This window comes from Azolla caroliniana, unplaced genomic scaffold (genome assembly GCF_043228905.1).
Source record: "Azolla caroliniana isolate FFs.n. ecotype wild unplaced genomic scaffold, voAzoCaro1.0.p SCAF_7, whole genome shotgun sequence".
Classification (NCBI taxonomy): domain Eukaryota; kingdom Viridiplantae; phylum Streptophyta; class Polypodiopsida; order Salviniales; family Salviniaceae; genus Azolla; species Azolla caroliniana.
The window spans coordinates 21,923,077-21,948,104 of NW_028230442.1; the positions used below are offsets into that span (position 1 = coordinate 21,923,077).

At 38.0% G+C, this 25,028-nt stretch overlaps 2 protein-coding genes across 3 annotated transcripts; both read left to right on the forward strand.

Moving 5' to 3' along the window:
• The first annotated feature begins 12,837 nt into the window (after positions 1 to 12,837).
• Positions 12,838 to 15,078, forward strand: LOC147862329 (uncharacterized). Its single transcript, XM_087323099.1, has one exon. It carries the CDS (start codon positions 12,838 to 12,840, stop codon positions 15,076 to 15,078), a length of 2,241 nt encoding a protein of 746 aa, XP_087179225.1.
• Positions 15,079 to 21,446: 6,368 nt separating this feature from the next.
• On the forward strand, positions 21,447 to 24,791 carry LOC147862330 (uncharacterized). Of its 2 annotated transcripts, XM_087322087.1 has the most exons (2): positions 21,659 to 23,388; positions 23,488 to 24,790. In XM_087322087.1, exons 1-2 carry the CDS (start codon positions 22,296 to 22,298, stop codon positions 24,636 to 24,638), a joined length of 2,244 nt encoding a protein of 747 aa, XP_087178213.1. In that variant the 5' UTR covers positions 21,659 to 22,295; the 3' UTR covers positions 24,639 to 24,790. The 2 variants fall into 2 exon arrangements, with proteins under 2 accessions (XP_087178212.1, XP_087178213.1); XM_087322086.1 differs by having other exon boundaries at positions 21,447 to 24,791.
• Positions 24,792 to 25,028: the final 237 nt, after the last annotated feature.

Genomic DNA, 25,028 nt, shown 5'->3' on the forward strand with positions numbered 1-25,028 from the left:
TCTAGTTACCTTGGGCCAACATTAGTGTCACATGACAAGGTTTTCAACATCAAGTGACCCATAGATTCTTTACACAACATCCTGAAATGCAACTAAAACTCGAGAAAGACAATTACAATTGGCTTTATTCAAGTTTTTCAAAGGCGATTATAGAAATCATGTACCAAAAACAAATTATAAGAGGATATTAATCCTAGGAACAAGAGGTTATAGCCAAAATGATAGAGATTGTGCTCATTTTAACTTTACAAGAGGATAAAATAATGAGCATGATTATATTGTAGTTCCTTTCCTGAAAAGCCCGCTCTAAAATTTTGCATTCGGTCTTTCAGATTTGTTATTTAGAACTTTCATCTCCATTTGAGCCTTTATTATACAAGGCTATTCGAGAACCATTACATGGAACAAAAAGTATCGATCTATGGACACATCTCATCACCATAATATTTGAGCAAGCTCCAATTAGTTCTCGAGTTGCTTTAGTTTTTATTCGGATTTTTATCCACACATGATTGGCACTGATCGGACATTGTCCCTTGTGGTAGAATTCAATACCAATGCTATTGAACTAAATATTCGTTGATATCCACAAGTTTTGATCAAGGTCTTTGTCATAGCTCTAATGGTTGTCCATATAATCTCCTTCAACCTCTAACCCTTTCTTTCGTGGAAACATTCATTGGCTTTATACCTTCCTCACTCAAATGTCTTTTCCTTCATGAGGCCAATGGTAAGCTCATGGAACTCCTATGCAATACCCAAGTCTTCCCTTACCACGAACTCAACATGCTTGATCCTGACACACAACTTATATGTTGGCTTGATTTTCCCTCCTCATCCCTTCCCTATGTGGTATCCCAATATGCCTCTTACCTCCATTTCTTCCTACGTTTCTCATGCTTCAATTCCACTTTGGAAAGAAAATGATACCACATGGACGAAGAAAACTACCTCAATTGTCTTTTGTATGCCTCTTTGTTGCATCTCCTTATTATCTACCTTAAGGAGCACTTTCACATCAGGGTTCTCCAAATGTGTTAACATCTTGACAATCAAGTTGTGATGTTTGTCCCCAAAACAAAATTACAACTTGAGGAAATGAACACAAATCTTAGAATAAGAGAATTAGAGTTGGCCCAAATTCAAGGACTTTGAACGGAATGATAAAATTCCTCAACCTAGAAGATAATAGAATGTTAACCCTTGAAATAAAAGGTTGTAGCCATGATTCTAGAATTAGCAATCCATATTCTACAAGAGGATAGAATGACTAGGAGAAATATGAATTGACATTGAAATAGATCATCTTTGGTCGATAAAGATGATTAGTAGATTATAAATTGATGTTGAAAGAGATAATCTTTGGTCGAGAAAGATGATTAGTACAATGTGAATTGACGTTGAAAGAGAGAACTTTTTGTTAGAGCACTGACTCTTTTTTACACCGACAAGGCTAATCCCGAAGGGTAGCTCATTGATATGGTGGTCCTTGACCTCACAATGATGAGATAAATTAATGTAGTTCTAATTGAACTTTAAAAAGACCAACAAAGATTGGATGACAAAAATAGTTTCAAGATAATGATGTATTTTTAAACACTTTAATCAAGAGTATTATTGTTCCTGGATTTTCCTTTTTTTTCAAAGTGATGAAGACTAAGCAAATGTGATCTCATTCTTCTGGTTTGTATCCAAGCTAAAGTTATGCCTTTGTCCCAATAAAGATCAAGCTTTCGTCCTCTTTTAGAGAGTCATCTGCATGAACTTTGACACTTTTTGGCAATCTAGTTGACTCGAGGCCTACAAAAGTACACTCTAGGGTTCAAAAATTGAATATAAAAACATCTCTCTTTTTTCCCTTTTGCAAATAGTGGAAATGACAATTTTTGTCCCATGTAAACAACATCAATAAGAGATCAAAGATGTTAGGAATATGTCCCTCCTATGGGAGTAGCCGATTGATCGGGCCGAATGCCGATAGTCAAAGACATGGAGAGTCGACTTGGGGAGTCAACAGTAGGAGAGTCCAAGTCGAAGACACAACCAACTAGTCGGGCCGATCGGATGGTCGAAGATAAGGCCGACTAATCGATCTGTCGGCTGAATAACTACTATTGTTATAATAGGAATGATAGTAGCAATAACTACATTTGTAAATAACCCATATAGTGTATAAGTATAAATACACTTAGGGAAAATAGAGATTGTAAGTAGAATAGAATAGTTGTGAGCCTCTCTAGTAGAGCGCGATAGAGAAGGGAGAGTGTGTGAGTGTGAGTGAGTGACGCCATAGCTGTGTGAGCTTCGACATCAAGAGCACCGTGAAGCTGTTACTCTCTGTGGCAAGAGAGTGTTGTAATCTCATCGTCTTGTATATCCATTGTATAGTGAAGATCTGTTCTCCTATTGTTTTTCCCCGTTTAGGGTTTCCACGTAAAACTGTGTATTCTGTGTATTTGGTGTCTTTCAGTTTTTTTTCCGCGATATTGTCAATTACATAGTTGTTCTTTCTTAGAATAAAAGGGACTGAAACCCTGCAAACTGGTATCAGAGCATCGAGGTTGAAGATGGAAGGAGGTGTGAGCGGCTTCCCAAGCATGATAGTTCTAAACTCTCAGAACTATGCGGATTGGAAGATAAAGATGGAGGACCTTCTTATAGTGAAAGACTTGTACGAGCCAATTGACAGAGCAAAAATACCCACGGGGGTATTAGAGTCGGAATGGAAGCTTCTTAACAGAAAGGCGATGGATACCATCCGACAGTGCGTCCATGTAAGTGTCCTCCAACATGTGACGAACGATACAAATGCCTACGAGATGTGGCAGAAGCTATCGTGCTTATATGAGGGGAAGAAAGCCCTAAACAAAACATCTTTGATGAGAAAGATTGTGAGGCGAAAATACAAGGACGAGGAAAGCATAGTCGAACAAGTAAGCACATTTATGGGGTATGTGAACCAACTTGCGACAACTAAGTTTCCCCTTGAAGATGCAATGCATGCCATCCTGCTATTGGGCACCTTGCCGGACAACTGGGAGAATCTAGTGGTGACTCTCAGTACCTCGTGTCAGGAAGAGAACTTGTCTCTACAAGTGGTAAAAACAAGCATCTTGAACGAGGGGACGAGAAGGAAGGACAAGAGTGTCCTGGTCTAGTTGAAGTCAAATCTGACTCAACTTTTCGGCAGAGAAGTCCACCAAGGAGAGAAAAGTCCCATGCCAGATCCAAGTCTAGAGGTAAGCTAACATGCTTTTATTGTGGAAAGCTTGGACACTTTAAGAAGGATTGCCGAAGGACAAGAGCGTGGGAAATAATGTCGAACCCAGGAAGATTCTTGAAGAAAAGGGCACATCAGCCGTAGCTACAAGTGTAGAGGAAATTTTGTTCATTTGTGAGCAGGCAAGCACAAATCTTGCAAGTGAAGAGTGCACTTGGGTAATCGACTCGGGTGCATCATTTCACATAACTCCGTCGAGAGAGTGTTTTTCGACTTACATAGCCGGGGATCATGGTTGTGTAAAGATGGGAGATTATGGAGAGTGCAAGATAGCCGACATTGGAAGCGTGTGCCTGACAACATCGACTGGTTGTTGATTGATTCTGAGGGAAGGTCGACAAGTCCCCGATATAAGATTGAATCTGATATCGACTGGAAGTTTGAATGACGAAGGCTACAATGGTAGCTTCCGAAACGACAAGTGAAAGTTTTGTTGTGGCAACCTCATAGTGGTAAGAGCACATAAAGAAGGCACACTGTATATGATGCATGCCCGGCTGTGCAAGTCGGAGGTGAATGTGGCAGCCGACTCGAGTGGAGAGTTATGGCATAAGAGGCTTGACCACGTGAGTGAAAAAGGAATGCACATCCTGGCCGACTAGGAGCTTCTCCTAGAAGAGAAAGGAGTAAACTTGGAGAAGTGTGTCGACTACTTAGTCGGAAAGCAGAACAGGGTAGCATTCCACACAAGACAACCAAGAAGAAGAGAGGTTGCATTGGAACTAGTGCACGTAGATGTGTGCTATGTAGATGCTCCATCACATTGAGGTGGACAGTACTTCGTGACATTTATTGACGACCATAGTCGGAAGACGTGGGTCTTCGTACAGACGACAAAGGATCAGGTACTGTCAATGTTCAAGGAGTTCCAGGAAAGGACCGAACGAGAGTCGGGTCGGAAACTGAAGGCTGCCCGAACCGACAATGGTGGCGAATATAAAGGGCAGTTTGAGGAATACTGTAAGCCACAAGGTATTCGAATCAAATATATTGTACCAAAGACCCCTGAGTTGATAAAAGATGTCTTCGACCGACACTTGAGGGTGTTTGGATGTTTAGTATATATGCATGTGGCTAAGGATCAGAGGTCGAAGCTCGACAGTAAGTCGAAACCATGCATAGTCATGGGATACTCGAAGGACGAGTTCAGCTATAGGCTGTGGGACCTAGTCGACAAGAAGGTAGTGAGGAGTCGGGATGTAGTCTTCTTGGAAGACAAGACAATAGAGGACTGGAAGCAACAGAAGTATGAATCAACTTCCCAATCTACTCCCACTACTACCGACTTAAGGAGAAGTGAACTGACACAGTCGGCTGTTTGGAGATAGCCAGTCGGCACAACTGAATCCGAGTCGGTGGACTCAGAGCAACTGACAAATACAAATGAGTCAGAGTCGGCAGATCTATTGAAGTCGCTCAAGGACTACGAGTTGGAATCGACTAAACCCCAATGACCGATCGGCACATATGAATCCGAGCTAAGAGTAGAGTCGACAGAGACATCCAAACTTGAGTCGACAACGAGTGGAAGGAGATACCCACTCAGAGAAAGGAGATCATTGATGGCATATGCCAGTCAATACATCCTCTTGACTGATGATGGTGAGCCGGAGTGCTATGAAGAATCCATAGCTAATGAGCATAAGGAGAAATGACTGAGCGCGATGCAAGATGAAATGAACTCCTTGCATGAGAACTACACCTATGACCTGGTAGAACTACAAAAAGGTAAAAGAGCACTTAGAAACAAATGGGTCTACAAGGTGAAGACTGGAGAAGTCGACAACACACCCAGATTTAAAGCCTGCATTGTGATGAAGGGGTTCCAATAGAAAAAAGGTGTCGACTTCGATGAAATATTCGCACCAGTCGTGAAGATAACATCCATCCGAACTGTTCCGAGCATTGTTGTGAGTATGGACTTGGAAATCGAACAGTTGGATATCAAGACAACATTCTTGCATGGGGAGCTGGATGAAGAGATCTATATGCCACAACCCAAGGGGTTTGTGGAGAAAGGGAAAGAGAGCCCGGTGTGTCGACTGAAGAAAAGCTTGTATGGGTTGAAACAAACTCCACGCCAATGGTACAAGAAGTTTGAGTCCTTCATGGTGGAACATAGGTTCCAGAAAACACATGTTGATCATTGTGTGTTCTTCAAAAGATACGATGAAGGTGACTTCTTAATTCTCTTGCTATATGTGGATGACATGTTGATAGTCGGACAAGACACGAAGAAGATCGTGAGCTTGAAGAAAGCATTGGGCAAGTCGTTTTCCATGAAAGATCTTGGACCGGCAAAACGGATCTTAGGGATGCACATAGTTCGGGAGAGAACTAAGAAAGTGTTGTGTCTGTCACAGGAGAAGTATGTGACAAGGATCTTGGTGAGGTTTAACATGTTAGATGCAAAGCCAGACGGCTCTGTGTTGCCAACCAACCGCAACCTGAATGCCAAGCAATGCCCAAGAGGAGAGAAATAGAAGGCTGAGATGAAGAAAGTATCATATGCCTCAACCGTCGACAATTTAATGTATGCTATGGTATGTACGAGGCCAGACATAGCATTTATTGTGGGAGTAGTAAGCCAATACATGAGTAATCTAGGCAGAGAACACTATGCAACTGTAAAATGGATACTCCAGTACTTAAAAGGCACCTCGGGTGTGTGCCTTAGGTAAGGTGTTGGAAAACCCATGCTCGAGGGTTTTACCGACTCAGACATGTCGGGGGATGCAGACTCAAGTCGATCCACTTTAGGGTACATGATGACCTATGAAGGGGGAGCAGTGTCGTGGCAGTCACGACTGCAGAATTTTGCGTACCATTCCCGAACCAAGCACATACAGAGAAGGTATCACTGGTTGCGGGAGAAAGTGGTGTTATCCATGGGACAAAAAGGATACAATGTGAAACGAATCTAAGGATACGAGTAGGTAAAGTAGGTGAAAAATGACAATTGAGAATGAGGAAGCTAATGGAATACATGCAACCCAGAATGAAGGCCGAGAAGAAAGGATTGACTGAAGTGCGCCGAGAGGGAAGCTATAAAACGAGGAGCAGAATCACTAGAAAGGGGGGAGAAGATGAATAGAGGGAGAGTTATACCCTAGTGTAGAGAGGATTACGGTTATCTGTTTGATTGTATGAGAATAGAACTCCGGTCGTGAGCAGTGTAACTTTTGCATCTGAATCTATTAATACATCTATCTTTGTGGGTCAAATCTGTTCAAGAATCTATTTGTGTTATTTGGATTTGGTATCCTAATTTCAAGTAAAATTTACAGGGCCGGTTGTAGCCAACTGTTTTCGTAATCAACTAGCGGTGCAATCCCGGGTTTCTTGTCCACCACTACATACCACGACCCCTTGACCCGATTACCTTAGAAGTAATCGAAGGTGTTATCTCGGAGTAGAGATAACAAGTGGAAGAAGAAGATTTTACCGTGGTAAAGATCCATACTAACAACAATGGATCCGACATGCTGACAAAGAACCTATCGATGGACAGACTTAGAGTCTGTCGACCGAGGACAAAACTGACCGATTCCACCCATAGGAGTGAAGGGGGAGTTTATTAGGAATATGTCCCTCCTATGGGAGCAGTTGACTGATCGGGCCGAGTGCCGATAGTCAAAGACATGGAGAGTCGACTTGGGGAGTCGACAGTAGGAGAGTCCAAGTCGAAGACACAACCAACTAGTCAGGCCGACCGGATGGTCGAAGATAAGGCCGACTAGTCAGGCCGACTAGACAGTCGACACTGGAGTCAACTAGTCGAATCGACTAGTTGATATGTCGGCTGAATAACTACTATTGTTATAATAGGAATGACAGTAGTAGTGGCTACGTTTGTAAATAACCCATACAGTGTATGAGTATAAATACACTTAGGGCAAACAAAGATTGTAAGTAGAACAAAATAGTTGTGAGCCTCTGTAGTAGAGTGCGATAGAGAAGGGAGAGTGTGTGAGTGTGAGTGAGTGACGCCATAGCTGTGTGAGCTTAGACATCAAGAGCATTGTGAGTCTGTTACTCTCTGTGGCAAGAGAGTGTTGTAATCTTGTCGTCTTGTATATCCACTGTATAGTGAAGATCTGGTCTCCTGTGGGTTTTCCATGTTTAGGGTTTCCACGTAAAACTGTGTATTCTGTGTATTTGGTGTGTTTTTATTTTTTTCCGCGATATTGTCAATTACATAGTTGGCCTTTCTCAGAATAGAAGGGATCGAAACCTTGCAAAAGACTGGCATGTGTGTGTACAATAGGTACTAGATATATACCTTTTGTTGGATTCATGCTACACTTTAACTCTTGTTGGAGTTTAAACTTGCAAGTGGTTGTGCTATATGTAGTCTTATCAAATTTCCCCATGTTTCTTCAACATCTTCATGTCCTATACGTAATCGAGCATGTAGTCATGCATGAATTCACAAGATAATACATGACCCCACTGGCATCTTGTTCACATCCGTCATCGTCTATGCATGTTTTGTAAGGTATGTTGTTAAGTCTGCCTTCAATGTGACCACAACATATTGTATTTCCAAGATGCAAAGTTATGCTCATCAAGATTCTCATTTGGGTGTTTCCTCATTTAGTCTTCCTTCAGTACTCATAACACATAAAACATGTTAGGAATGTGTCCCTCATGTGGGAGGAGCTGATTGTTCGACCCGACAGTCGAAGACAAGGAGTAGCCAACTGGTTGGGCTGAGAGTCGACAGTAGATGATCGAAGTTGAAGACATGACCGACTAGTCGGGCTGACTGGATAGTTGACTTAGGAGTCGGGTAGTCGAATCGACTAGTCGACCAGTCGGTTGATTAACTGCTACTGTTGTTACTATAATAATAGTAGTAGTAGTAATAGGGACTACATTTATAAATAGCTCATAATGTGTATAAGTATAAATACACCTAGGGCAAACATTATGTTGAGGATGTAGAATAAAGTTTCTATAGTAGAACAGAAGTAATGTACAGAGCATAACCGAGAGAGAAGATAGAGTGTGAGCGGCGCCATAGCTGAGAGGAGGTAGACACCAAGAACCCTGTGTGTGGCTGATACACTCTGTATAGATAGTGTTGTAACCTATTTTTTTCTTTCATTGTATCTTTGTTGTATAATGGAAGATTTGTTTTCCCGTGGTTTCCCCCTTAGGGTTTCCACGTAAAACCTGCGTACTCCGTCCGTGTATTCGCTGTTTTCGCGTTCTGTCTGTACATGACACTGAGACAATGGGTGTTTGCACAATTTATACACGTTGATCCAAAATCAGAGATGGAGATCGTTATTTTATTTTTGAGATATTGGGGGTTGCGTCATAATTTGAACATGCGCAACGCTTTTGCATTCGATGGTAGACATGGAGTGAAATCATATCTACGAAAGTTGAAGGGAGCACTAATGTGGCAATTTTCTTTATTGGAGCAAGTGGAAATTCTTTCCTCAGTGGAGTGTTCGTCTTACCTATTGGCAATTCAACATGTTCTACTACCCATGTAGTGTTGTTAGTGGGTAACCATACTCCATTGTCACACCCATTGTAAGTAGTGTTTTTTACACACATTTATTAATATAATTGTGTGTTTAGAGAGAGAGAGTTGTCACCATTAGTGGTGACTATACTCTATTCTAGTGCTTGTAGTGCCATTGTTGTGTTTTCCACACACATTTATTAATATAATTGTCTGTATTCACCTAGACATAGAGAGAATTTAGGCATTAAAGACAATGAGCTTAGCAAATAAATTGGGAAGATTACAATGAGAAGAATACTCCTGATAAAGTGCTAATATTAGCTATATTCAACACTTAGGGCTTGGTGTATATAGAACTTCAATACAAGTACACATAGAATTTAAGATCAAAACAATAATGATGGGAGCGTGAGTGCGATAACAAAATAGTAAAGATCAAGATGGCTCTCCAAAAAATGTGATGGCATCTCTCCATCAACACACACACACATGCACGCACACACTCACATTCATGCCCAACTATGTATTTTCATTCACTATATGTGTTGTTGATCTTGCCATCTCAACAAGAAATACATCAACAATATGACGAAAAGTAAAGATAATTACATTTCGCACATCCTCAAGTTGCATTCTCTCATAAAGCTTGAGAGCTTCATCACCATTTCCATTCTCAACATATCTTGATATTAACGCATTCCATCTTACTATGTTTTGAGCTGGAAGGTTGTCGAATACTTCTTGTGCTAGAGAGATTGGACTATTGAACTATTTTTGTATATTGCCTTTGGCCACTTCAATTTTAATACAAATGGAGAATTTTTTCCATGGAAAAAAAAACAATATGATGAAAGGAGTGATGTAATACAATGTGGTGATGCATAAGATGAGTACCACTTATTATCTACAAACTAATAGGTTGAGAATCTCTATAAATTGGAAAATCGTGGAATGTAGTCGAATGGATTGGGATCATAACTCAAAATCCACATGCATATCGTACAACATTCAAAACTTGTATAAATGTGATCCCTTTTTATTAGCCTTACTAGAAGCATTTAAAAAGTGGAGAGTTTGCAAACAAAGCCAACTCAATCCAAGATTGGAAAACAATTTTAGTATGTAACTAACTTGGGGACAAAATAAGAGTTTAGACAAACTAGAACAATCGCAACAATGAAAACCATTTGTCGATCAACAACCACTGACATTGGGAAGAGTTCCCAACATGATCCAAATTAATCTTTCATAATCTACAAACCAAATGGGTTAACCCAAACTAGATCATTAAGGAAATTGGTGATGACACATACCAACCAAGCAGTGTTGCCTTTTGACGGCCGTTTTGAACGTTTTTGGCAAATTTAACCGTATATGAAAGTTAATTTTAAAATGAAACCGTCAATCTTAACGGGCATATGTTTTATGAAAACGTAAAAATGAAGGCTTAAAATTTCATAATACCGTCAAATTTTACTAAGACCAATACTATAGTAGTATAGTCCTAGGTAGTAGGAACAAATTGTTCAAGTTGCATTGGGAGTGTAGGAATTTGAAAGGCTCACATATGTCACTAATAACTATGTGTGTAACAAAAAGGTAAAAAAACTAATAGAGTCTAAATTATGAATCTTTACTTCCCTTTTCCCCCCTTTTCCCCCATTTTCCCCCATTTTCCCCCATTTTCCCTGTTTGTTCGTTGCTCCCTCAGCCCTGCACCTTGCTGGAAGCTTGTTGCTCGTTGCCAGCTACTCATAGATTCAACATCTCCTGCAGCAGTCCTCCTCAACCATCTAAGGTAGCTCTCTCTCTCTCTCTCTCTCTCTCTCTCTCTCTCTCTCTCTCCAATCCATTTTTGCTGCTAGTCTTTCCAGAATGACTGATATCATCTGAATAGTTGTGATTATTCATTCCTGTCTTATATGGTTGTGATATGTGCATCACTCGTAGACCTGAACACTGCCAAACAAAAATTCCAAGAAGCGATTCAAGTCACCATTATATGTAGATGGATCCGGAGGCTTTTATATTTCAATTTATGACTTTGACAACCAGCCTTCTCAGTGGATGGATACTATCTTTCTGCTTGTCTGAAATCAAAGTTAAGAAACTGATCTCTCGTCTTGCAGTTAGAAGACAGAATGTGCACGTTGGTCTACAGTTTTCTAATTGCACCCAATCTTCATTTTTTTGGACATACTTGGCCAATTTCTTGTATCTTCCTTTCAATTCTGTTTTCACTTTGTTCAGGTGCTTGTGCTACCTCTACTTCCTTTTGCTCTTCTACAAAAATGGCTGGAGATTTTGCATTACTCAAATAGTTTTGTGATTGTCATTACTCAAATAGTCACTTAAAAACTAACTGAAACAAGAGGGGGGAACATAACATTTGCACTGAAAAAGAAACAACAAAATGTACTGACCTCTTCCACAACGGAAGCAAAGTCTTAGATAACAAAAACACAATCTCCATGATTAAATAAACATTAGTACCTCATAGGTTTCATTCAACTCTCTGCAGAGGATGACACTCCACCAAATTGCAACCAAAAGTTCTCTACTTGATTTCAGCCCTCTGTAGTGGAAGAGACCACGCCAGATGCAACAGACACATTACTTGAATCCAAACCACCAGTACTAACACCACCTTTCCCCTCACCTTGATTGTATACATGCTGAGCAGTGCCTTGAGAATGGTCATCATAAGTGTTTCCATAGCTTGTCGAGTTTCCATAGCCTTGTTGAGCTGAGGTAGGGTGAGCATAACCAGATTGTGGTGGAGGAATAGACCCTTGAATAGCATAGTTTGGTGGGGGTTGTATTGGCCCCTGACTACCATATAATGTACTTGATCCTGGTTGTGAAGCTCCATAGCTAGAAGGTTGTTGGCCATAACTACTTGGTTGTCCATAATTAGTTGGCAACGACCCTTGAGTACCATATCCTTGAGTATTATATCCAGATTGAAGTTGTCCATAACCACCTTGAGAAGAACCACCAGATCCTGTTGAATCCTCTTGAGGGGGATACCCTGGTTGAAAGGAACCCCCTTGCCCATAGGTTGGAGCAGATTCTTGTTGGTTATAGCTCGTGAGTTGATGTTGACCATACCCAACTTGTTGACTTGTTTGGCCATATTGATTAAAACCTGGTTGTTTAGCAGCTTCTTGATTAGGCACTGGCTGGAGATTTTGCTCTTCCGGTTGATTTTTCTTCTCCAGTTTTTGAAGTATGTTGGTTTCCCCTACTTCCTTTTGCTCTTCTATACCCTTTGATTTCTCCAGCTATAATATAGGTATATATATACGATGAAATTTCTTCGAGAATTCACAAATAGTTTGTTGTAAATAGGTGAAAAGAAATCTCTAGAAATTCAATCCAAGGAACTGAGACGATAGATCAAACCCTAATGGTGAGAGTCTCTATAAATAGAAGACCCAAATTTAGACCAAAACAAGCAAACTAAAGAAGCAAAATTTAGTCAAAAAGAAGATGAAAGAGAGAAATTACATTTATTCTCTATTTCTCTTTTCCTTTTTTATTTCTTTTATTCTCGACCTTCAAGCTCTGTCCAACTCGCAGTGACGAAAATACAAACAGCATAAAAACAAACCAACAAATAAATAAATAAATTCAAGGAAAATATTTCCTCTTGGAATTTGGAAGAATAATATCTGTTATTGGGTTAATATTATTACAAAATACCCTTTGGTGTAGTATCACGTAATTACAGCTGATACCCTTCGTATTTTTGTTCTAAATTCTAATACGTGACTCCCCCCCCATTCACACCTTAACATCTGAGTTTGAGCCTCGTCCATTGACTTTTTTCCTATTCCCGATGCTCCACTTCAAACCCTTGTTGTTCTGATCCACCCAAATTCTTTTACTAGTCCATCAAAACTAGTATTGCTCTCCTCTTTAAGGGCAAAAGTTTGGGAATTATATTCATGTAAAATCTCATTGCCCAACAGGTCATAACTAATATGTATGGGTTTAATGATGCTAGTGATTGTTTTGAACTGATGGTATGATCTTTTCTTACATGACCCATTTCTTCTTATTCAGAATAATTATGGCTCCTAAAAGAAAAAACCAACGAACCATCAGTGCGATGTTTGCATGGAAACCACCCAACGATACCAATGACATAAATCTAAACAATGATTTAAATGAGGATATGGATATGTTTGGGACTGATTTAGAGAGTTTAACTCGAGAGAGTTGTTCCTCTAATATAACTAAAGAAAAGCCTAAGAGAAAATTCCGTGAAGCATGGAGAGATAAATTCCCATGGATAAGATGCATTGTGCAAGGAGACAAAACATTAATGAAATGTGCATGGTGTGAGAAATACGCTAGTCCTGGGCCTTGGGGTCTTGGTTCTGGATGCATTACTTTGCAACTTGATGCAATTTTGACCCATGTCAACTCAAGTGGTCATAAATTATGTGCATCAAAGTGGATATGTGATGTTGAAGGGAAAGCAATGTCCATCCCAAAGCATGTATCACAATTAGATGATATTAACAAAAATAAGGTCATAACAACAATGAAACTCATGTACTTTATTGCAAAAAAAGATTTGTCTATCGCTACATACCAAGAATTATGTGATTTGGCTGTGCTACTAGAGGTGCCTAATATGCCTAAGCAACATGATTATATATCTTATACTAGTAGATATGGGGGATATGAATTTTTGGTTGCCTTCGGGAAATATCTTCTAGAAATTCAAAGCTCAAACCTAATAAATTCCCCATACTACTCTTTGATGCTAGATGAAAGTACTGACAATGGATTAGAGTTGCATCTCATTATGTATGTTACATATTTGCAATGTGGTGGTTGTGGGCCTAAGCAAACTGAATATATGGGTTTGCTGAAAATTCTCAATGGTAAAGGTAGAACTATATATGAACATGTTAAGCATCTATTAGGCGATCGATGCCTCAACATGAACAAGTTGATCGGATTGGCAACTGATGGTGCATCATCAATGATTGGTAGTGAAATTGGAACAGTAACATTAATGAAAAATGATATCCCAAATTTGGTTGGTGTACATTGTATAGCTCATAGAGAAGCATTGGTTATTTCAGATGTATCTAAAGATATCCCTGAGCTCATTCTTGTAGAAAAAATTGCAAATAAGGTATATGCATGGGCTAACAATAGTACCAAAAGGACACATGAAATTTTAGAGCTCTTGGAACAAATGCAATTGGATGCTCATAGACCATTACAAATTCATAATATTCGTTGGTTGTCACGTGGTCAAGTCATGGAAAGACTAGTGAGTATAATGCCTGCAATACTTACTATTTGGAAGAAAGAGAACTTAAACGAGTGGTATAATAAAGCTTGTATCTATAGTGTGCAATTTTGCTTTTGTATGATGGCTGATGTGTTGCATTTGATGAATATCTTGAGCTTGAAACTTCAAAAAGAGAATTTGGATGTAACTTCAATTGGTGCAGAAATTGATATTACAATTTCTAATTTGCGGAGGTCTTTCTTGAGAAATGACACATTTGCGGATGGAACAATGTATTTATCCAAGTTCTTAAGATGTTCTAAAGTTGGGTTTTTGGAAATAGAGGATAAAGATGGCGTTACATATAGACATGAACTATACTTCAAACAAATTCCTATGGATAAAGCAAGTCAAAATGATCCAAATCCCAATATTGCAAAATCTAAGGGAATGAGGCCATTTATAGATGGATCACTTGAAAGTTGTATTAAACTATCTCAAAATTATGTGCAAAATGTTATTGATGGACTAAATGCAAGATTCCCTGACTTAAGCCTCTTCAATGCAGCAAAATTATTCAGCCCATGCCATTATGCAGATGATGATGTGATTAGGGATAGTAAAGCAAAGACATGGTTGGGAATTTTGATTTCTCACTTACAGCCAAATGTTGATGTCAATGCATGTCCTCAAATTTCACATGATGCAAAGGCTTGTGAAATGGAACTCTATAGGTTTGTTGACACTTTACGTTTAAATTGTGAAGGCTATACTATGCATGAAGCTTGGCGTATGTTTTGCAAAATGAAGGATTGGCAAGATAGTTTCCCTCATTTGATGAAATTATGGCAAGCTACTTTGGTTATTCCTTCTAGCACAGTTTCGTGTGAGAGAGGGTTCTCTAAGCAAAATCTCATCAAAGAGATGAAAAGAAATCGATTGAATATAGAGCATTTAGATGATTTAATGCGAGTCTCATTGAATGGGCCACGCATTGAAGAAATACAATGGGATCGTGTACATGAAATTTGGAAAGATGCAAAGGATAGAAGGATATAATATATTGTTTCGTACAAATATTCGATGTATTTACTTTTTGAAGGGCATTTTTTTTGACAAACCGTCAATTTGACGGGCAAATTTTTTGGAATACCGTTCTCATGACAGACAATGTTAGCCGTCAAAAGGCAACACTGCAACCAAGTCAATACATTGGACAAGAAGTTTGACAAAACAAGTTAATCAACAGGTTCTACATGAACCCATACTATGGAAGTATGCCAACCAACCCCTTTCCAACCAAGTACAAACTCCACCAAGAAACCAACAAAATAATACAAATGATATTGTCATGAGGAGAATGAGCACATATACATTGCATGATAGGTGATGCCTTAGATTAGCCAAATGACACTACGAAAATAGTAGCAATTTATGTTAAGTTTCAAACTCTTTATCATGGTTGATGACTCATTTATCTATTTGTTCTAAGTACGTTATAGAGAATCATATTCCTTAGTCACAATGACAACGAGAACACAACACACTACTTGTTATAACCTAATGAATCCCAAAAACAATTGGACTACAAGCTATAATTTATGGATATTATAGTAAAGATATATAATATTTAATCCTGCTACAAATGTGTTACTATAAAACATGTTTAAGGAATGGTTCGTTCCCCATGTTATTTAACATTCATGAGCATCATAAGTGGTAACTTGTCAATGGTTTAAATATTGAAGATAACCATCATCAAGGTCTTTGATAATTTGTGCTTATGATCTTTACCATCCCTCTTAATTCAGAATGTTTAGCTATCTGCAAAGTTCACTTGTATCATGGATTGTATATATCCTTCATTGTTCTTATTGTATCACTCTATATCACCAAGATAATTTCACATCGTTGTAGTTACTTTCGATGTGGGTGACAAGCCACTCATGTTACCTAGGTATGACATATGTAAATGTTTTTTTTAGCTACTTTTCGAACATCAAGATTCACTTTCATTTGCTTTTCAATTTGTCTTTCACCTTTTTTCACTCGTGACTTGTGAGTTGTAAACGCCTTTTTCCAATTGTGTTTTGTTATCATCTCTTTTGTAACGATACTTTCCCATTCATGTAAATGGAAAATGGTCGGACCCTTTTAAGCGACGGTCTCTCACCACTCAAATGTAAGAACATAAAATCTTTACATTTTCTTATCTTTATTTAAATCTGGTTTCAATGGAAACATGCCATAATAGAACCTTCAATACGAATAGAGAAATATGATAAGCTTTCCACAAATGTGTGGTCATGCCATCGCCCATTCCAATTTTTGCTCCTAAGTATTTTCAACTTGTTTTCTTCATGTAATTATTTTCATATGTACCTATATTTATAGTTTCATATATCTTTTTGTTGCCAAAGATGTTAAAAACAAGGTTTCACTCAAATTTACAAATTTAGTTGAGAATTTGGTACATTTGAATGGAAATTTGGGATGTATGGCAAACTAAAGTGGCATTTTGATCATTTCCCATTTGATTTACTTCCAAATGTAATTTCTTGTTTCCCATTTAATGAGTTGTTTTACTAGTGAGCTCATGGGTCATGTGTATTTAGGAATTAATTTAGCATAATGACGAGTTTTTAATAGTGAAGAAGTCATTTTAACTTGTATGACATGACAAGGGTTTAAATGTTCAGTTCCTATCCATTTGACATGGTACATATACACATTTCATCCTAAGAGAGGTTTGCTTGTCATAAAACATAATTACATTCCTTCTCAAGAAAAACCCACATGTTGTAAGGAGTTGGAATACGTCTGAGCGTAGGTTACTTAGAATGAAATAGATAATGATGTGACATTTTTTATTGGGTTTACCTTAGATGATGAGTATTACTCGATGATGTGATGCCCTTTCCTAACGAGGAGTACTGGGCTTGAAGAACATAACTTAGAAGAATGGCTAGATATGGTTCTATCTTTCTTGTAATGTCTTGAATGTGCTCAATATGCCTTGGTCGTCTCTAAGCTTATAAGTTGATAAACACTTGTCAAATATTTTTCATATAGTGGAAACTAACACACTCAGATACATTTAATTTGCAATTTACAAAAGGCAATCATATTCCAAACAAACCGTAAAAAGCACAAGGTATGTGACCAAGTTACTGATACATGGGAGTAATCAACGAAACTCATGGTGCATATAGATATGTTGAAGAAACATCTCGTTCCTTTGTATGTTCTTTCCAATCTCTATCCATTCAATTTGCCGTAACCTTTTTGTACTACCAATAATGCACCCTTGAAATTCCTATATTTGTTGTTTTAACACCTTACGAAATAAAATAGGAATATCAATTCTCGACATCTTCTAGTATATGTTATTGATGTATATGTATATATTTGCATATCCTAAAGCCACTTTCAACATTAAGATTTCTCGCTCAAATTTTATAGACAAAAAGTGGAGGCAACAATAGCATTTCAAAATGGATTGATCCCAAACAATTCACCCTACCTTTTGGCATATAACGTGAGGACGAAATCAAATCAGTAACATCAATTATTTCTTTTCTATTTATCATCATTACGAAATGTCACTCAAGGCCAAGTTTATTCTAAACTTGCGGTGAAAAGAGAATTAACTTCAAAACAATAGCCAACATTCATCGAAATAAGTTCAAAGTCCTTTCTGGTATGGCCTTAGAAAGGTTGTACTCAAGAATTGCAAAGTTATGAGGTGACGGAAGTATCTTTGGTTGTTGGCTTTGTCATTAGTTTTTAAAGGGGGTGCTCCTCTGCTTCAGTGCCTTTGGAAATGTGGGTTTTCCAATGAGCCAATGTGGTAAAATCCTCTTGATGTAGAGACAAGTTGCTAACTATAGAGCAAACATATAATCTTGGATAAACTTGCATTTTTTGGAGATAAGGTGCTAAATTATTTAAGCTTCAAGGCTAATTCGAATGCCACCTTATCTTTGGTTTTCTCATGAGGGAAGATACCTTGCTTCATATGAGTTGTTTTGACTCCCTCTTAAATTTGTATATATGTACAATGTATTATGTATGTATTATGTAGGGAGTTATATAACGGTTAATAAATCTTTTGTAAAAGTAGGGACTTGGGTAATGGTTAATAAATATTTTGTTTTAGAGTCATGTCACATGCTATGCTTACATATTTATCAACCATCCTCCTCCATTTAAGGATGAACGGAAAGGTGTGATACGATGCAAAATATCTAAAATCAGATGTGCCGTATTTAGCACCCTATCATTTCAATGTGATATGCCACAATCACCTACATACATGACTCATTTTCAAACCGTATTATAAGGCAAACATCTATGTTTATACTTACAAATTAAGAGGCACCTTTCTTGTCATATCATACACCTATTCATGTCACGCTCAAGCCTTAAAATCAATCTAGAGCTTTGTTTTCTAATAATTTGATTTGTAAATTGTAATAATGATCTACGGAGTAGCACTTCATATCTTACAACATCTAAAGTAGAAGCATCATACATGAAAATAGTTTGGAAGTTTACTTAGTTATATTAGCTTGAATGCCTTTAAGGTCACACTTTATGATCCAAATTTAGTCGGATACATATATATTATACCCAAATCTAATTTATAAGATTGTACAATTAAAAGCCTAAATGTCATTGGCATGTGTCTTGTAGAGTGTGTCCGGAATATCTAAAGTGTGTTGTGAAGCAAGTCATGGAATGACGTTATTTACTATATAATACAATTGCTTTTCAATTCTTTGTTGATGAGTCTCCGGGCAGTTAGGCGTTACTTTTAGTTGTGACATCTGTCAAAAGGAACCAATATCTTGCTATGTGAATCTCGAGATATATGGCGAAGAACAACTTTACTTTGGTAATAAAGTTGGGAGATTTGCGTACCGATACGAATACAGATAGCATTCCTAATTAATGGACACCATACATATTAGCAGGACAAATGTTAGGGGTAGCATAAAAAAATATGCTCCATATGAGGAGCAATATCAACTCTACCCCTTGTAGTTTTAAAACATTAGTAATGACCCGAACTACAAAATGTCCATCAATATTTTACTTTACGAAAAAGTGCAAATGTTGCGTTCACTCTTTTACCAGAAGAATGTGTAACAACTTAAAACATTTACTCTTTAGCTTAGCTTTTATGGAGTATGCTTAATAAGATACGGCTTACACTTTTGTAAAATCTGGCAAACTTTCTTGAATTCAACACAACAATCAACATTTGGTGAATCATTATGTTGAATTTCAAATTTTGTTAATGTGATTTGAATCGGATGCAATAATGAATTAGCTTTCGATGCACTATGAATTGACCCGAATTAAACATGATACTTAATGATTAGAAGTCGGCGAAAATTAGCTCAATAGGATAATGGAATGTTAAAATATATCACATTTATAAGTTTGATTGTTTTGTTAGGGGTAACGCCAATATTTCTAGTAGAGATAAATATGCATGGTTTGTTGGTTTGCTTTTGGCTCGAATCAAATCATTGCAAATTGCTAACATTAAAGTGAAGTTTTTTCATGTGGTTGATGTACACGCACCACACACACACACATGTAAAGATGATTCAAACATAATTGTTGGAAAGAATGGAGACCAACAAATCATGAAACGAATACAAGTTGATTGTCGGCATCGATTATGTAAATCAACGACAAAGCGATTTGTTCTTCCTTGATATGTTTTTATTCATATGGACAATAGATCAACATTTATCCTTAAAGAGTAGTACCACATTCATGTAAGTTTGTCAATGATGCCGACGCACACGAAAAGTAACTATTAGTTCTTAAACCCAAGATTATTTTTATGGAAAACAGACTTACATCGATGTCCACTTAAAGATGAGGGCAAGGAAATTGTACGGCTAATGTTGAGAAACAAGAGGTGTTTGAATCACAAATTAATACAATGTTTGATGGAGACTTGCACTTTAAATGTGCATAATATAAAGATATGCATCGACATTTCCACATTGAAAATTTGTTTATGGATGGACCACAATTGGTAGGCTTTGCTTACATGGAACTCATTTTCATCGAGCACACCATGGTCGGCGGGTGCTAACATTAGCTCTCAAGTGGCAAAAATTAGCTATCACATGTACCTAGAATTGACTCTATTTAGTTCTTTGTTTGACAAGTTTGTGTGGCCAAGCAAACATCACAAAGAAAAACAAGTCTTTTAAGAGCCAAGCAAACATTGTAAAGAAAAACAAGTCTTTTAAGGGTGAAGCAAACATCTTAAAGAAAAACAAGTCTTTTAAGGGAAAACATAAACATAGTAAAGAAACACAAGTCTTTTAAGGGAAACATATCCTAAGTAGCATGGCATTGCTTCGGGAAGTACTTGAGATCGAAACATATGATCGAGCTTTAAGATGATTTGTGTTCTTCGAGTCGAGAGAATCGAGAGATGCGAACAAATGATTTCAAATTGTGAGGAGGAAGATCAAAGTCACCAAATAAGAGAAGCCCATTCGACATGGGGTATGTGACAATCGAGTGATTAAGTAGTGCATTTGATCTCGATAGAGCCAGACATTAGGTGATGCGATGCGAACCAAAGGGTAGAGGATCGAAAAGGCTTTATGTATATGAAAGTGCTATCTAAGGAGGGTATTTTTGAGATTTTCCTATAATACATTGAAGGGTAGTCTGTGAGATTTAGTCCTATAATACATTGAGGGTTAGTCTTTGAGATTTAGTCCTATAAATACATTGAGGATTAGTCTTTGAGATTTAGTCCTATAATACATTGAAGATTAGTCTTTGAGATTTAGTCCTATATAATACAATTGAAGGGATATTTGTTTGGAGATTATGGGAAACAAAAAGATCACCTTAGAAATTAGAGCATATATTAATCATTCATTTTCAATCAGAAAAGACTTTCTAAAAGTCAGTCAAAAAAAAATTCAAGTAAAGAAAGAAAGAAAGAAGCAATAATGATGAAATAAATAAATAAATAAAGTAAAGTTTTGGTTAAATAATTTCACTATTATTATGTATTTATTGCCTCTTAAATTCAAGTGAAGACAGATTTTTCTTCTGCAATGGGAGGGGAGAAAAGGTATTAAATGCAATTGATTTATCAGGGTTAGCACAAAAGTTAATTAATTGATGTTGATTAATTTGAACATATACATATATGTATTGCATTCATTTCACACAAATTTTATTGGGTTTTGAGAAAGCAAACAAAATGCGATTTCATTGATATGTAAATTGTTATTGACAAAATTTGAATCCATTTGATTTCAACACTTTTAGTATGTATATGGATTTTGAAAATTACCTTTTTGTTTTCTTGCGAAAAGTCTATATGAACATTTAGCTAATCAATGATTATTATTCAGATTTTGCACAAATTATTGAATGCAAAGGAAAATTAAAAACCCATTTTGTTTTTGAGGATGACTGCAAACTTTGATACTTATTTGATTTAGTTTTCAATGACGCAAAAAGAATTTTTTTCCCTGAATTTGGTGTTTCATTTCGGGGTTCCTCTGTTTCTGGCCATGACTCTATATTAGACAGACAGTGTGTATTCTGTAATAGCTATATATTAGACCCCGATTTACTCTTGCTGCCAATCCCTCTCTTTGTCTCTCTCTGTCTCTTTTGGGCTGCTAAAACAGCGCAGCTAGCTTCTTAATGGCAGGTATTAATCAGTGATTTAGTGTTGATTAGTGAGTGAATTAGTTCTGTTGCCAAATCCCTCTCCTTGTGTTGTGTTGGGTAGAGCATCTAGCATATATTAATAATATGATTAGCGATTGATTTAATGTTGGCAAGCCTCTGTTTTGGGTTGCCAAAACAGAGCATCTAACACTTGAAGGGGTTGCTAATCTCATTGTTTTATATAGCTAAATCAGAGCACATAGCATTAAAAGAGTCCTCTAGTTTTATTGCTAATCTCTTTGGCGTATAAATAGCTAAGAGCAAAGAAGAAGTATAAGGGAACCATTTAGATTAACAAAGAGTATGGTAGAGTAATTAAGCATCTGATTAGTGGAGCTTAAGCTTATATGTATTGAGAACGTATTAGAGAGTGATTGCAGCATCTGTATGCATAAATAGACGGTGGCTAATCCCAATTGGTTTAACTAATTACCATCTATATTACACTCAGAGCACGATTAGGCCCTCAAAGTTTGGTGATGCTTTAGTCAAGGAGAAGCTTCCATGTCTGCTTGATTGAAATAGCTAGCAATAGCAAAGGTATGGGCAAGATCAAGGGTGCAGTGAAGGTCAATGAATGCCCTAACCCTAATCTGAGCAGGGGGGTATGTTTCTCTTATGCTGCATATGCATGTAATGTGATAAACCATCTCAGGAAATGCAATGTGCCCATCTCAAAGGGCTTATCTGAACAGGAATTTGATCACATAACCTCCCTCTTTGGCATCACTTTTCCTCCTGATCTTCGGTCCATCTTGCAAGAAGGACTGCCTGTTGGATATGGTTTCCCAAATTGGAGGCTTTCTTCTGACAAAAACCTCCTCCATATGATCAACCTCCCATTTAAAGACCTCTTCCAAGAGGTCTGCAGGGGATCATTTTGGTGGAAACAGTGGGGGTGCAAGCCTCAGAACAAAAGGGAGGCTCTGGAGATAGCACTGAGAATGCTAAAACAAGCACCTAAGCTGGTTCCAATATACTCACATTGCTACATTCCTTGCTCTCCAAATGTGGTGGGTAACCCCATCTTTCTGGTGTTCAAGAGACAGGTATTCTATAGTGGTTATGATCTTGCTGATTTCTTTGGAAGAGAAGTCTTCATTCCTTGGAATGAGGTGTCAAAGATCCCCATGGCTTGCTCAGCTTTTGTTGGTGATGGTGATGGTGATGGTGATGGTGGTGATGATGGTGATGGTGATGATGATGATGATGGACTCTTTGGTTTGGAGAATAGAGTGTGGTCAATCAAAGAGGAGTCTAGAGATAGTGCCAATGTATGTAGAGCATATCATGATGGTCTTAAGGATGACCATGCTCATGCTAATGGCCATGCTAATGTTGATAAAGATTGCCAGTTTCAGGCTCATATAGATGTAGAATTTGATCATGGTGATTGTCCTGGTCAATGTGATTTTCATGACCACAGTGATGATGATGGTGATGGTGATGGTGAATGTGATGGTGAAGAGGATAGTATTGGACAGGCTCGTAGTCATAATGATAATATGGATTGTCATGACTATGTCGATGGTGATGATGATCATATGGGTGATCATACTTGTGCTAATTGTGAAAATCATAAACTTAATGATTCTGATGTTCTTGTTGATAGCCATGTCCAAGATCAAGGTCCAGGTCAAGGTCAAATCCAGATTGTGGATGAAATACATAGCAACTTTGAGGAAACCATAGAAAATCAAGATATAACCGGAAAACAAAGTGACAAATGTCAAGGTCAAGGTCAAGGCCAGATTGTGGATGAAATGCATTGCAACTTTGAGGAAAGCTTAGAAAATCAGGATATAACTGGAAAACAAAGTGAGAAATGTCAAAGTCAAGGTCAAGGTCAAGGAGAATCTCCTCGTGGGCGCCATTCTCATTCGGTCAATGGAATGTTCCTTTGTGAACACTGGACAATGACAAGTGGAAGACAAAGTCTTGGTCATCATTGGTCTCATACTAAGATGATTGATGAAACGGACATCCGAGAACCGGGGCAGATGATAATTGGAAGGCAAAGTGAGCAAGGTCAAGGCCATCATTGGCATCATTCTCAGTCTCAGATTGTGGATGGAATGAACCCTCGAGAGCAAGGGCTGATGATATTATCCGGAAGACAAAGTGCATCGGCAGAATGTTGTACAAGGGACTACGAGGTTATGCATTCGAATAATGAAGGGAAGGTTAGATCGCGAAGTGTTGCCCGATGGAATCCCTCTGAATCACACCGACAAGTCTCGTGTCCGAGAATCATGTCTAGCTATGCGTATTTTCATCATCAAACCCTATCCAACAAAATGAAAGCACAATTCACCATTTCTGCCCCATCTTGGGCCGCAAAATCGCCCCGCCACATACCCTTTTGGGGTGACCTAGTAGTGGAAGCCGAAGAAGATCTCTGTGATTCAAACCCTATGCCAATGAAGGAGTTGAACTTAAATGTAGGTTTGGAGCCCTTGAATAAGGTGAATCCGAAGGAGGCTAACAATGCAAATCACAATCATTCAAGCAAAAGATTGCTAGGGAACTATCTCAAGGATGTGGAAAGAACCTTGAGGAAAGGGGGATGGAAAGACGATGAGATTGATGATATGATTGTTTCGGTCGCTCCCTCGGATGAGAATGGAATCTCGCGCATTCGGACTCGAGCCGAGATGCAAGATGCCTTGATCAAGAATGCCGATGCCATGTTTTTGTCGCTACAGAAAGCTGGGTGGAATGCTCAAGATGCACTAGAAATTCTCAACCTCGATCCTAAGCATGCCAGTACTAGCAAACGAATACTGAATAAGGATAATGTGAAACCGAAGAAAGACCGTTTGAAACTCGGCGACTTTCTCGGGAAAAGCATCGTGTTTGCTTCGGAACCAACCAAGGCTTTATAAGCAAATTGTGTAAAATTGATCTTGTTAGTGTTTGTTTCTTCGGCTTGTAAATTTCATTCATGGAGGCTCTAATGGACCTCTGATTATATGTGGGATGATGCCTTATGTTACCAATCATTAAGCTAATCTTATATGATGCAATGAGCTCAGTAAAAACAGCTCACTCTTGAATGCCTTTGATTTAGCGGATATATAATTTATCGATGAAATCTGTCCATTCATGCAATTGTTTTGTTGTATGAGTATTTGAGTTTGATTCTAAACCTCATTGTTAAAAGTTTAGTTACAAAAGGAAGATAGCAATTTTGGATTATTGAGCTCCCAAGCTTGAGAATGGGCCCATGTCCATATGCTTAGGATGCATTACATACATGTTTGGTCTATGTTATG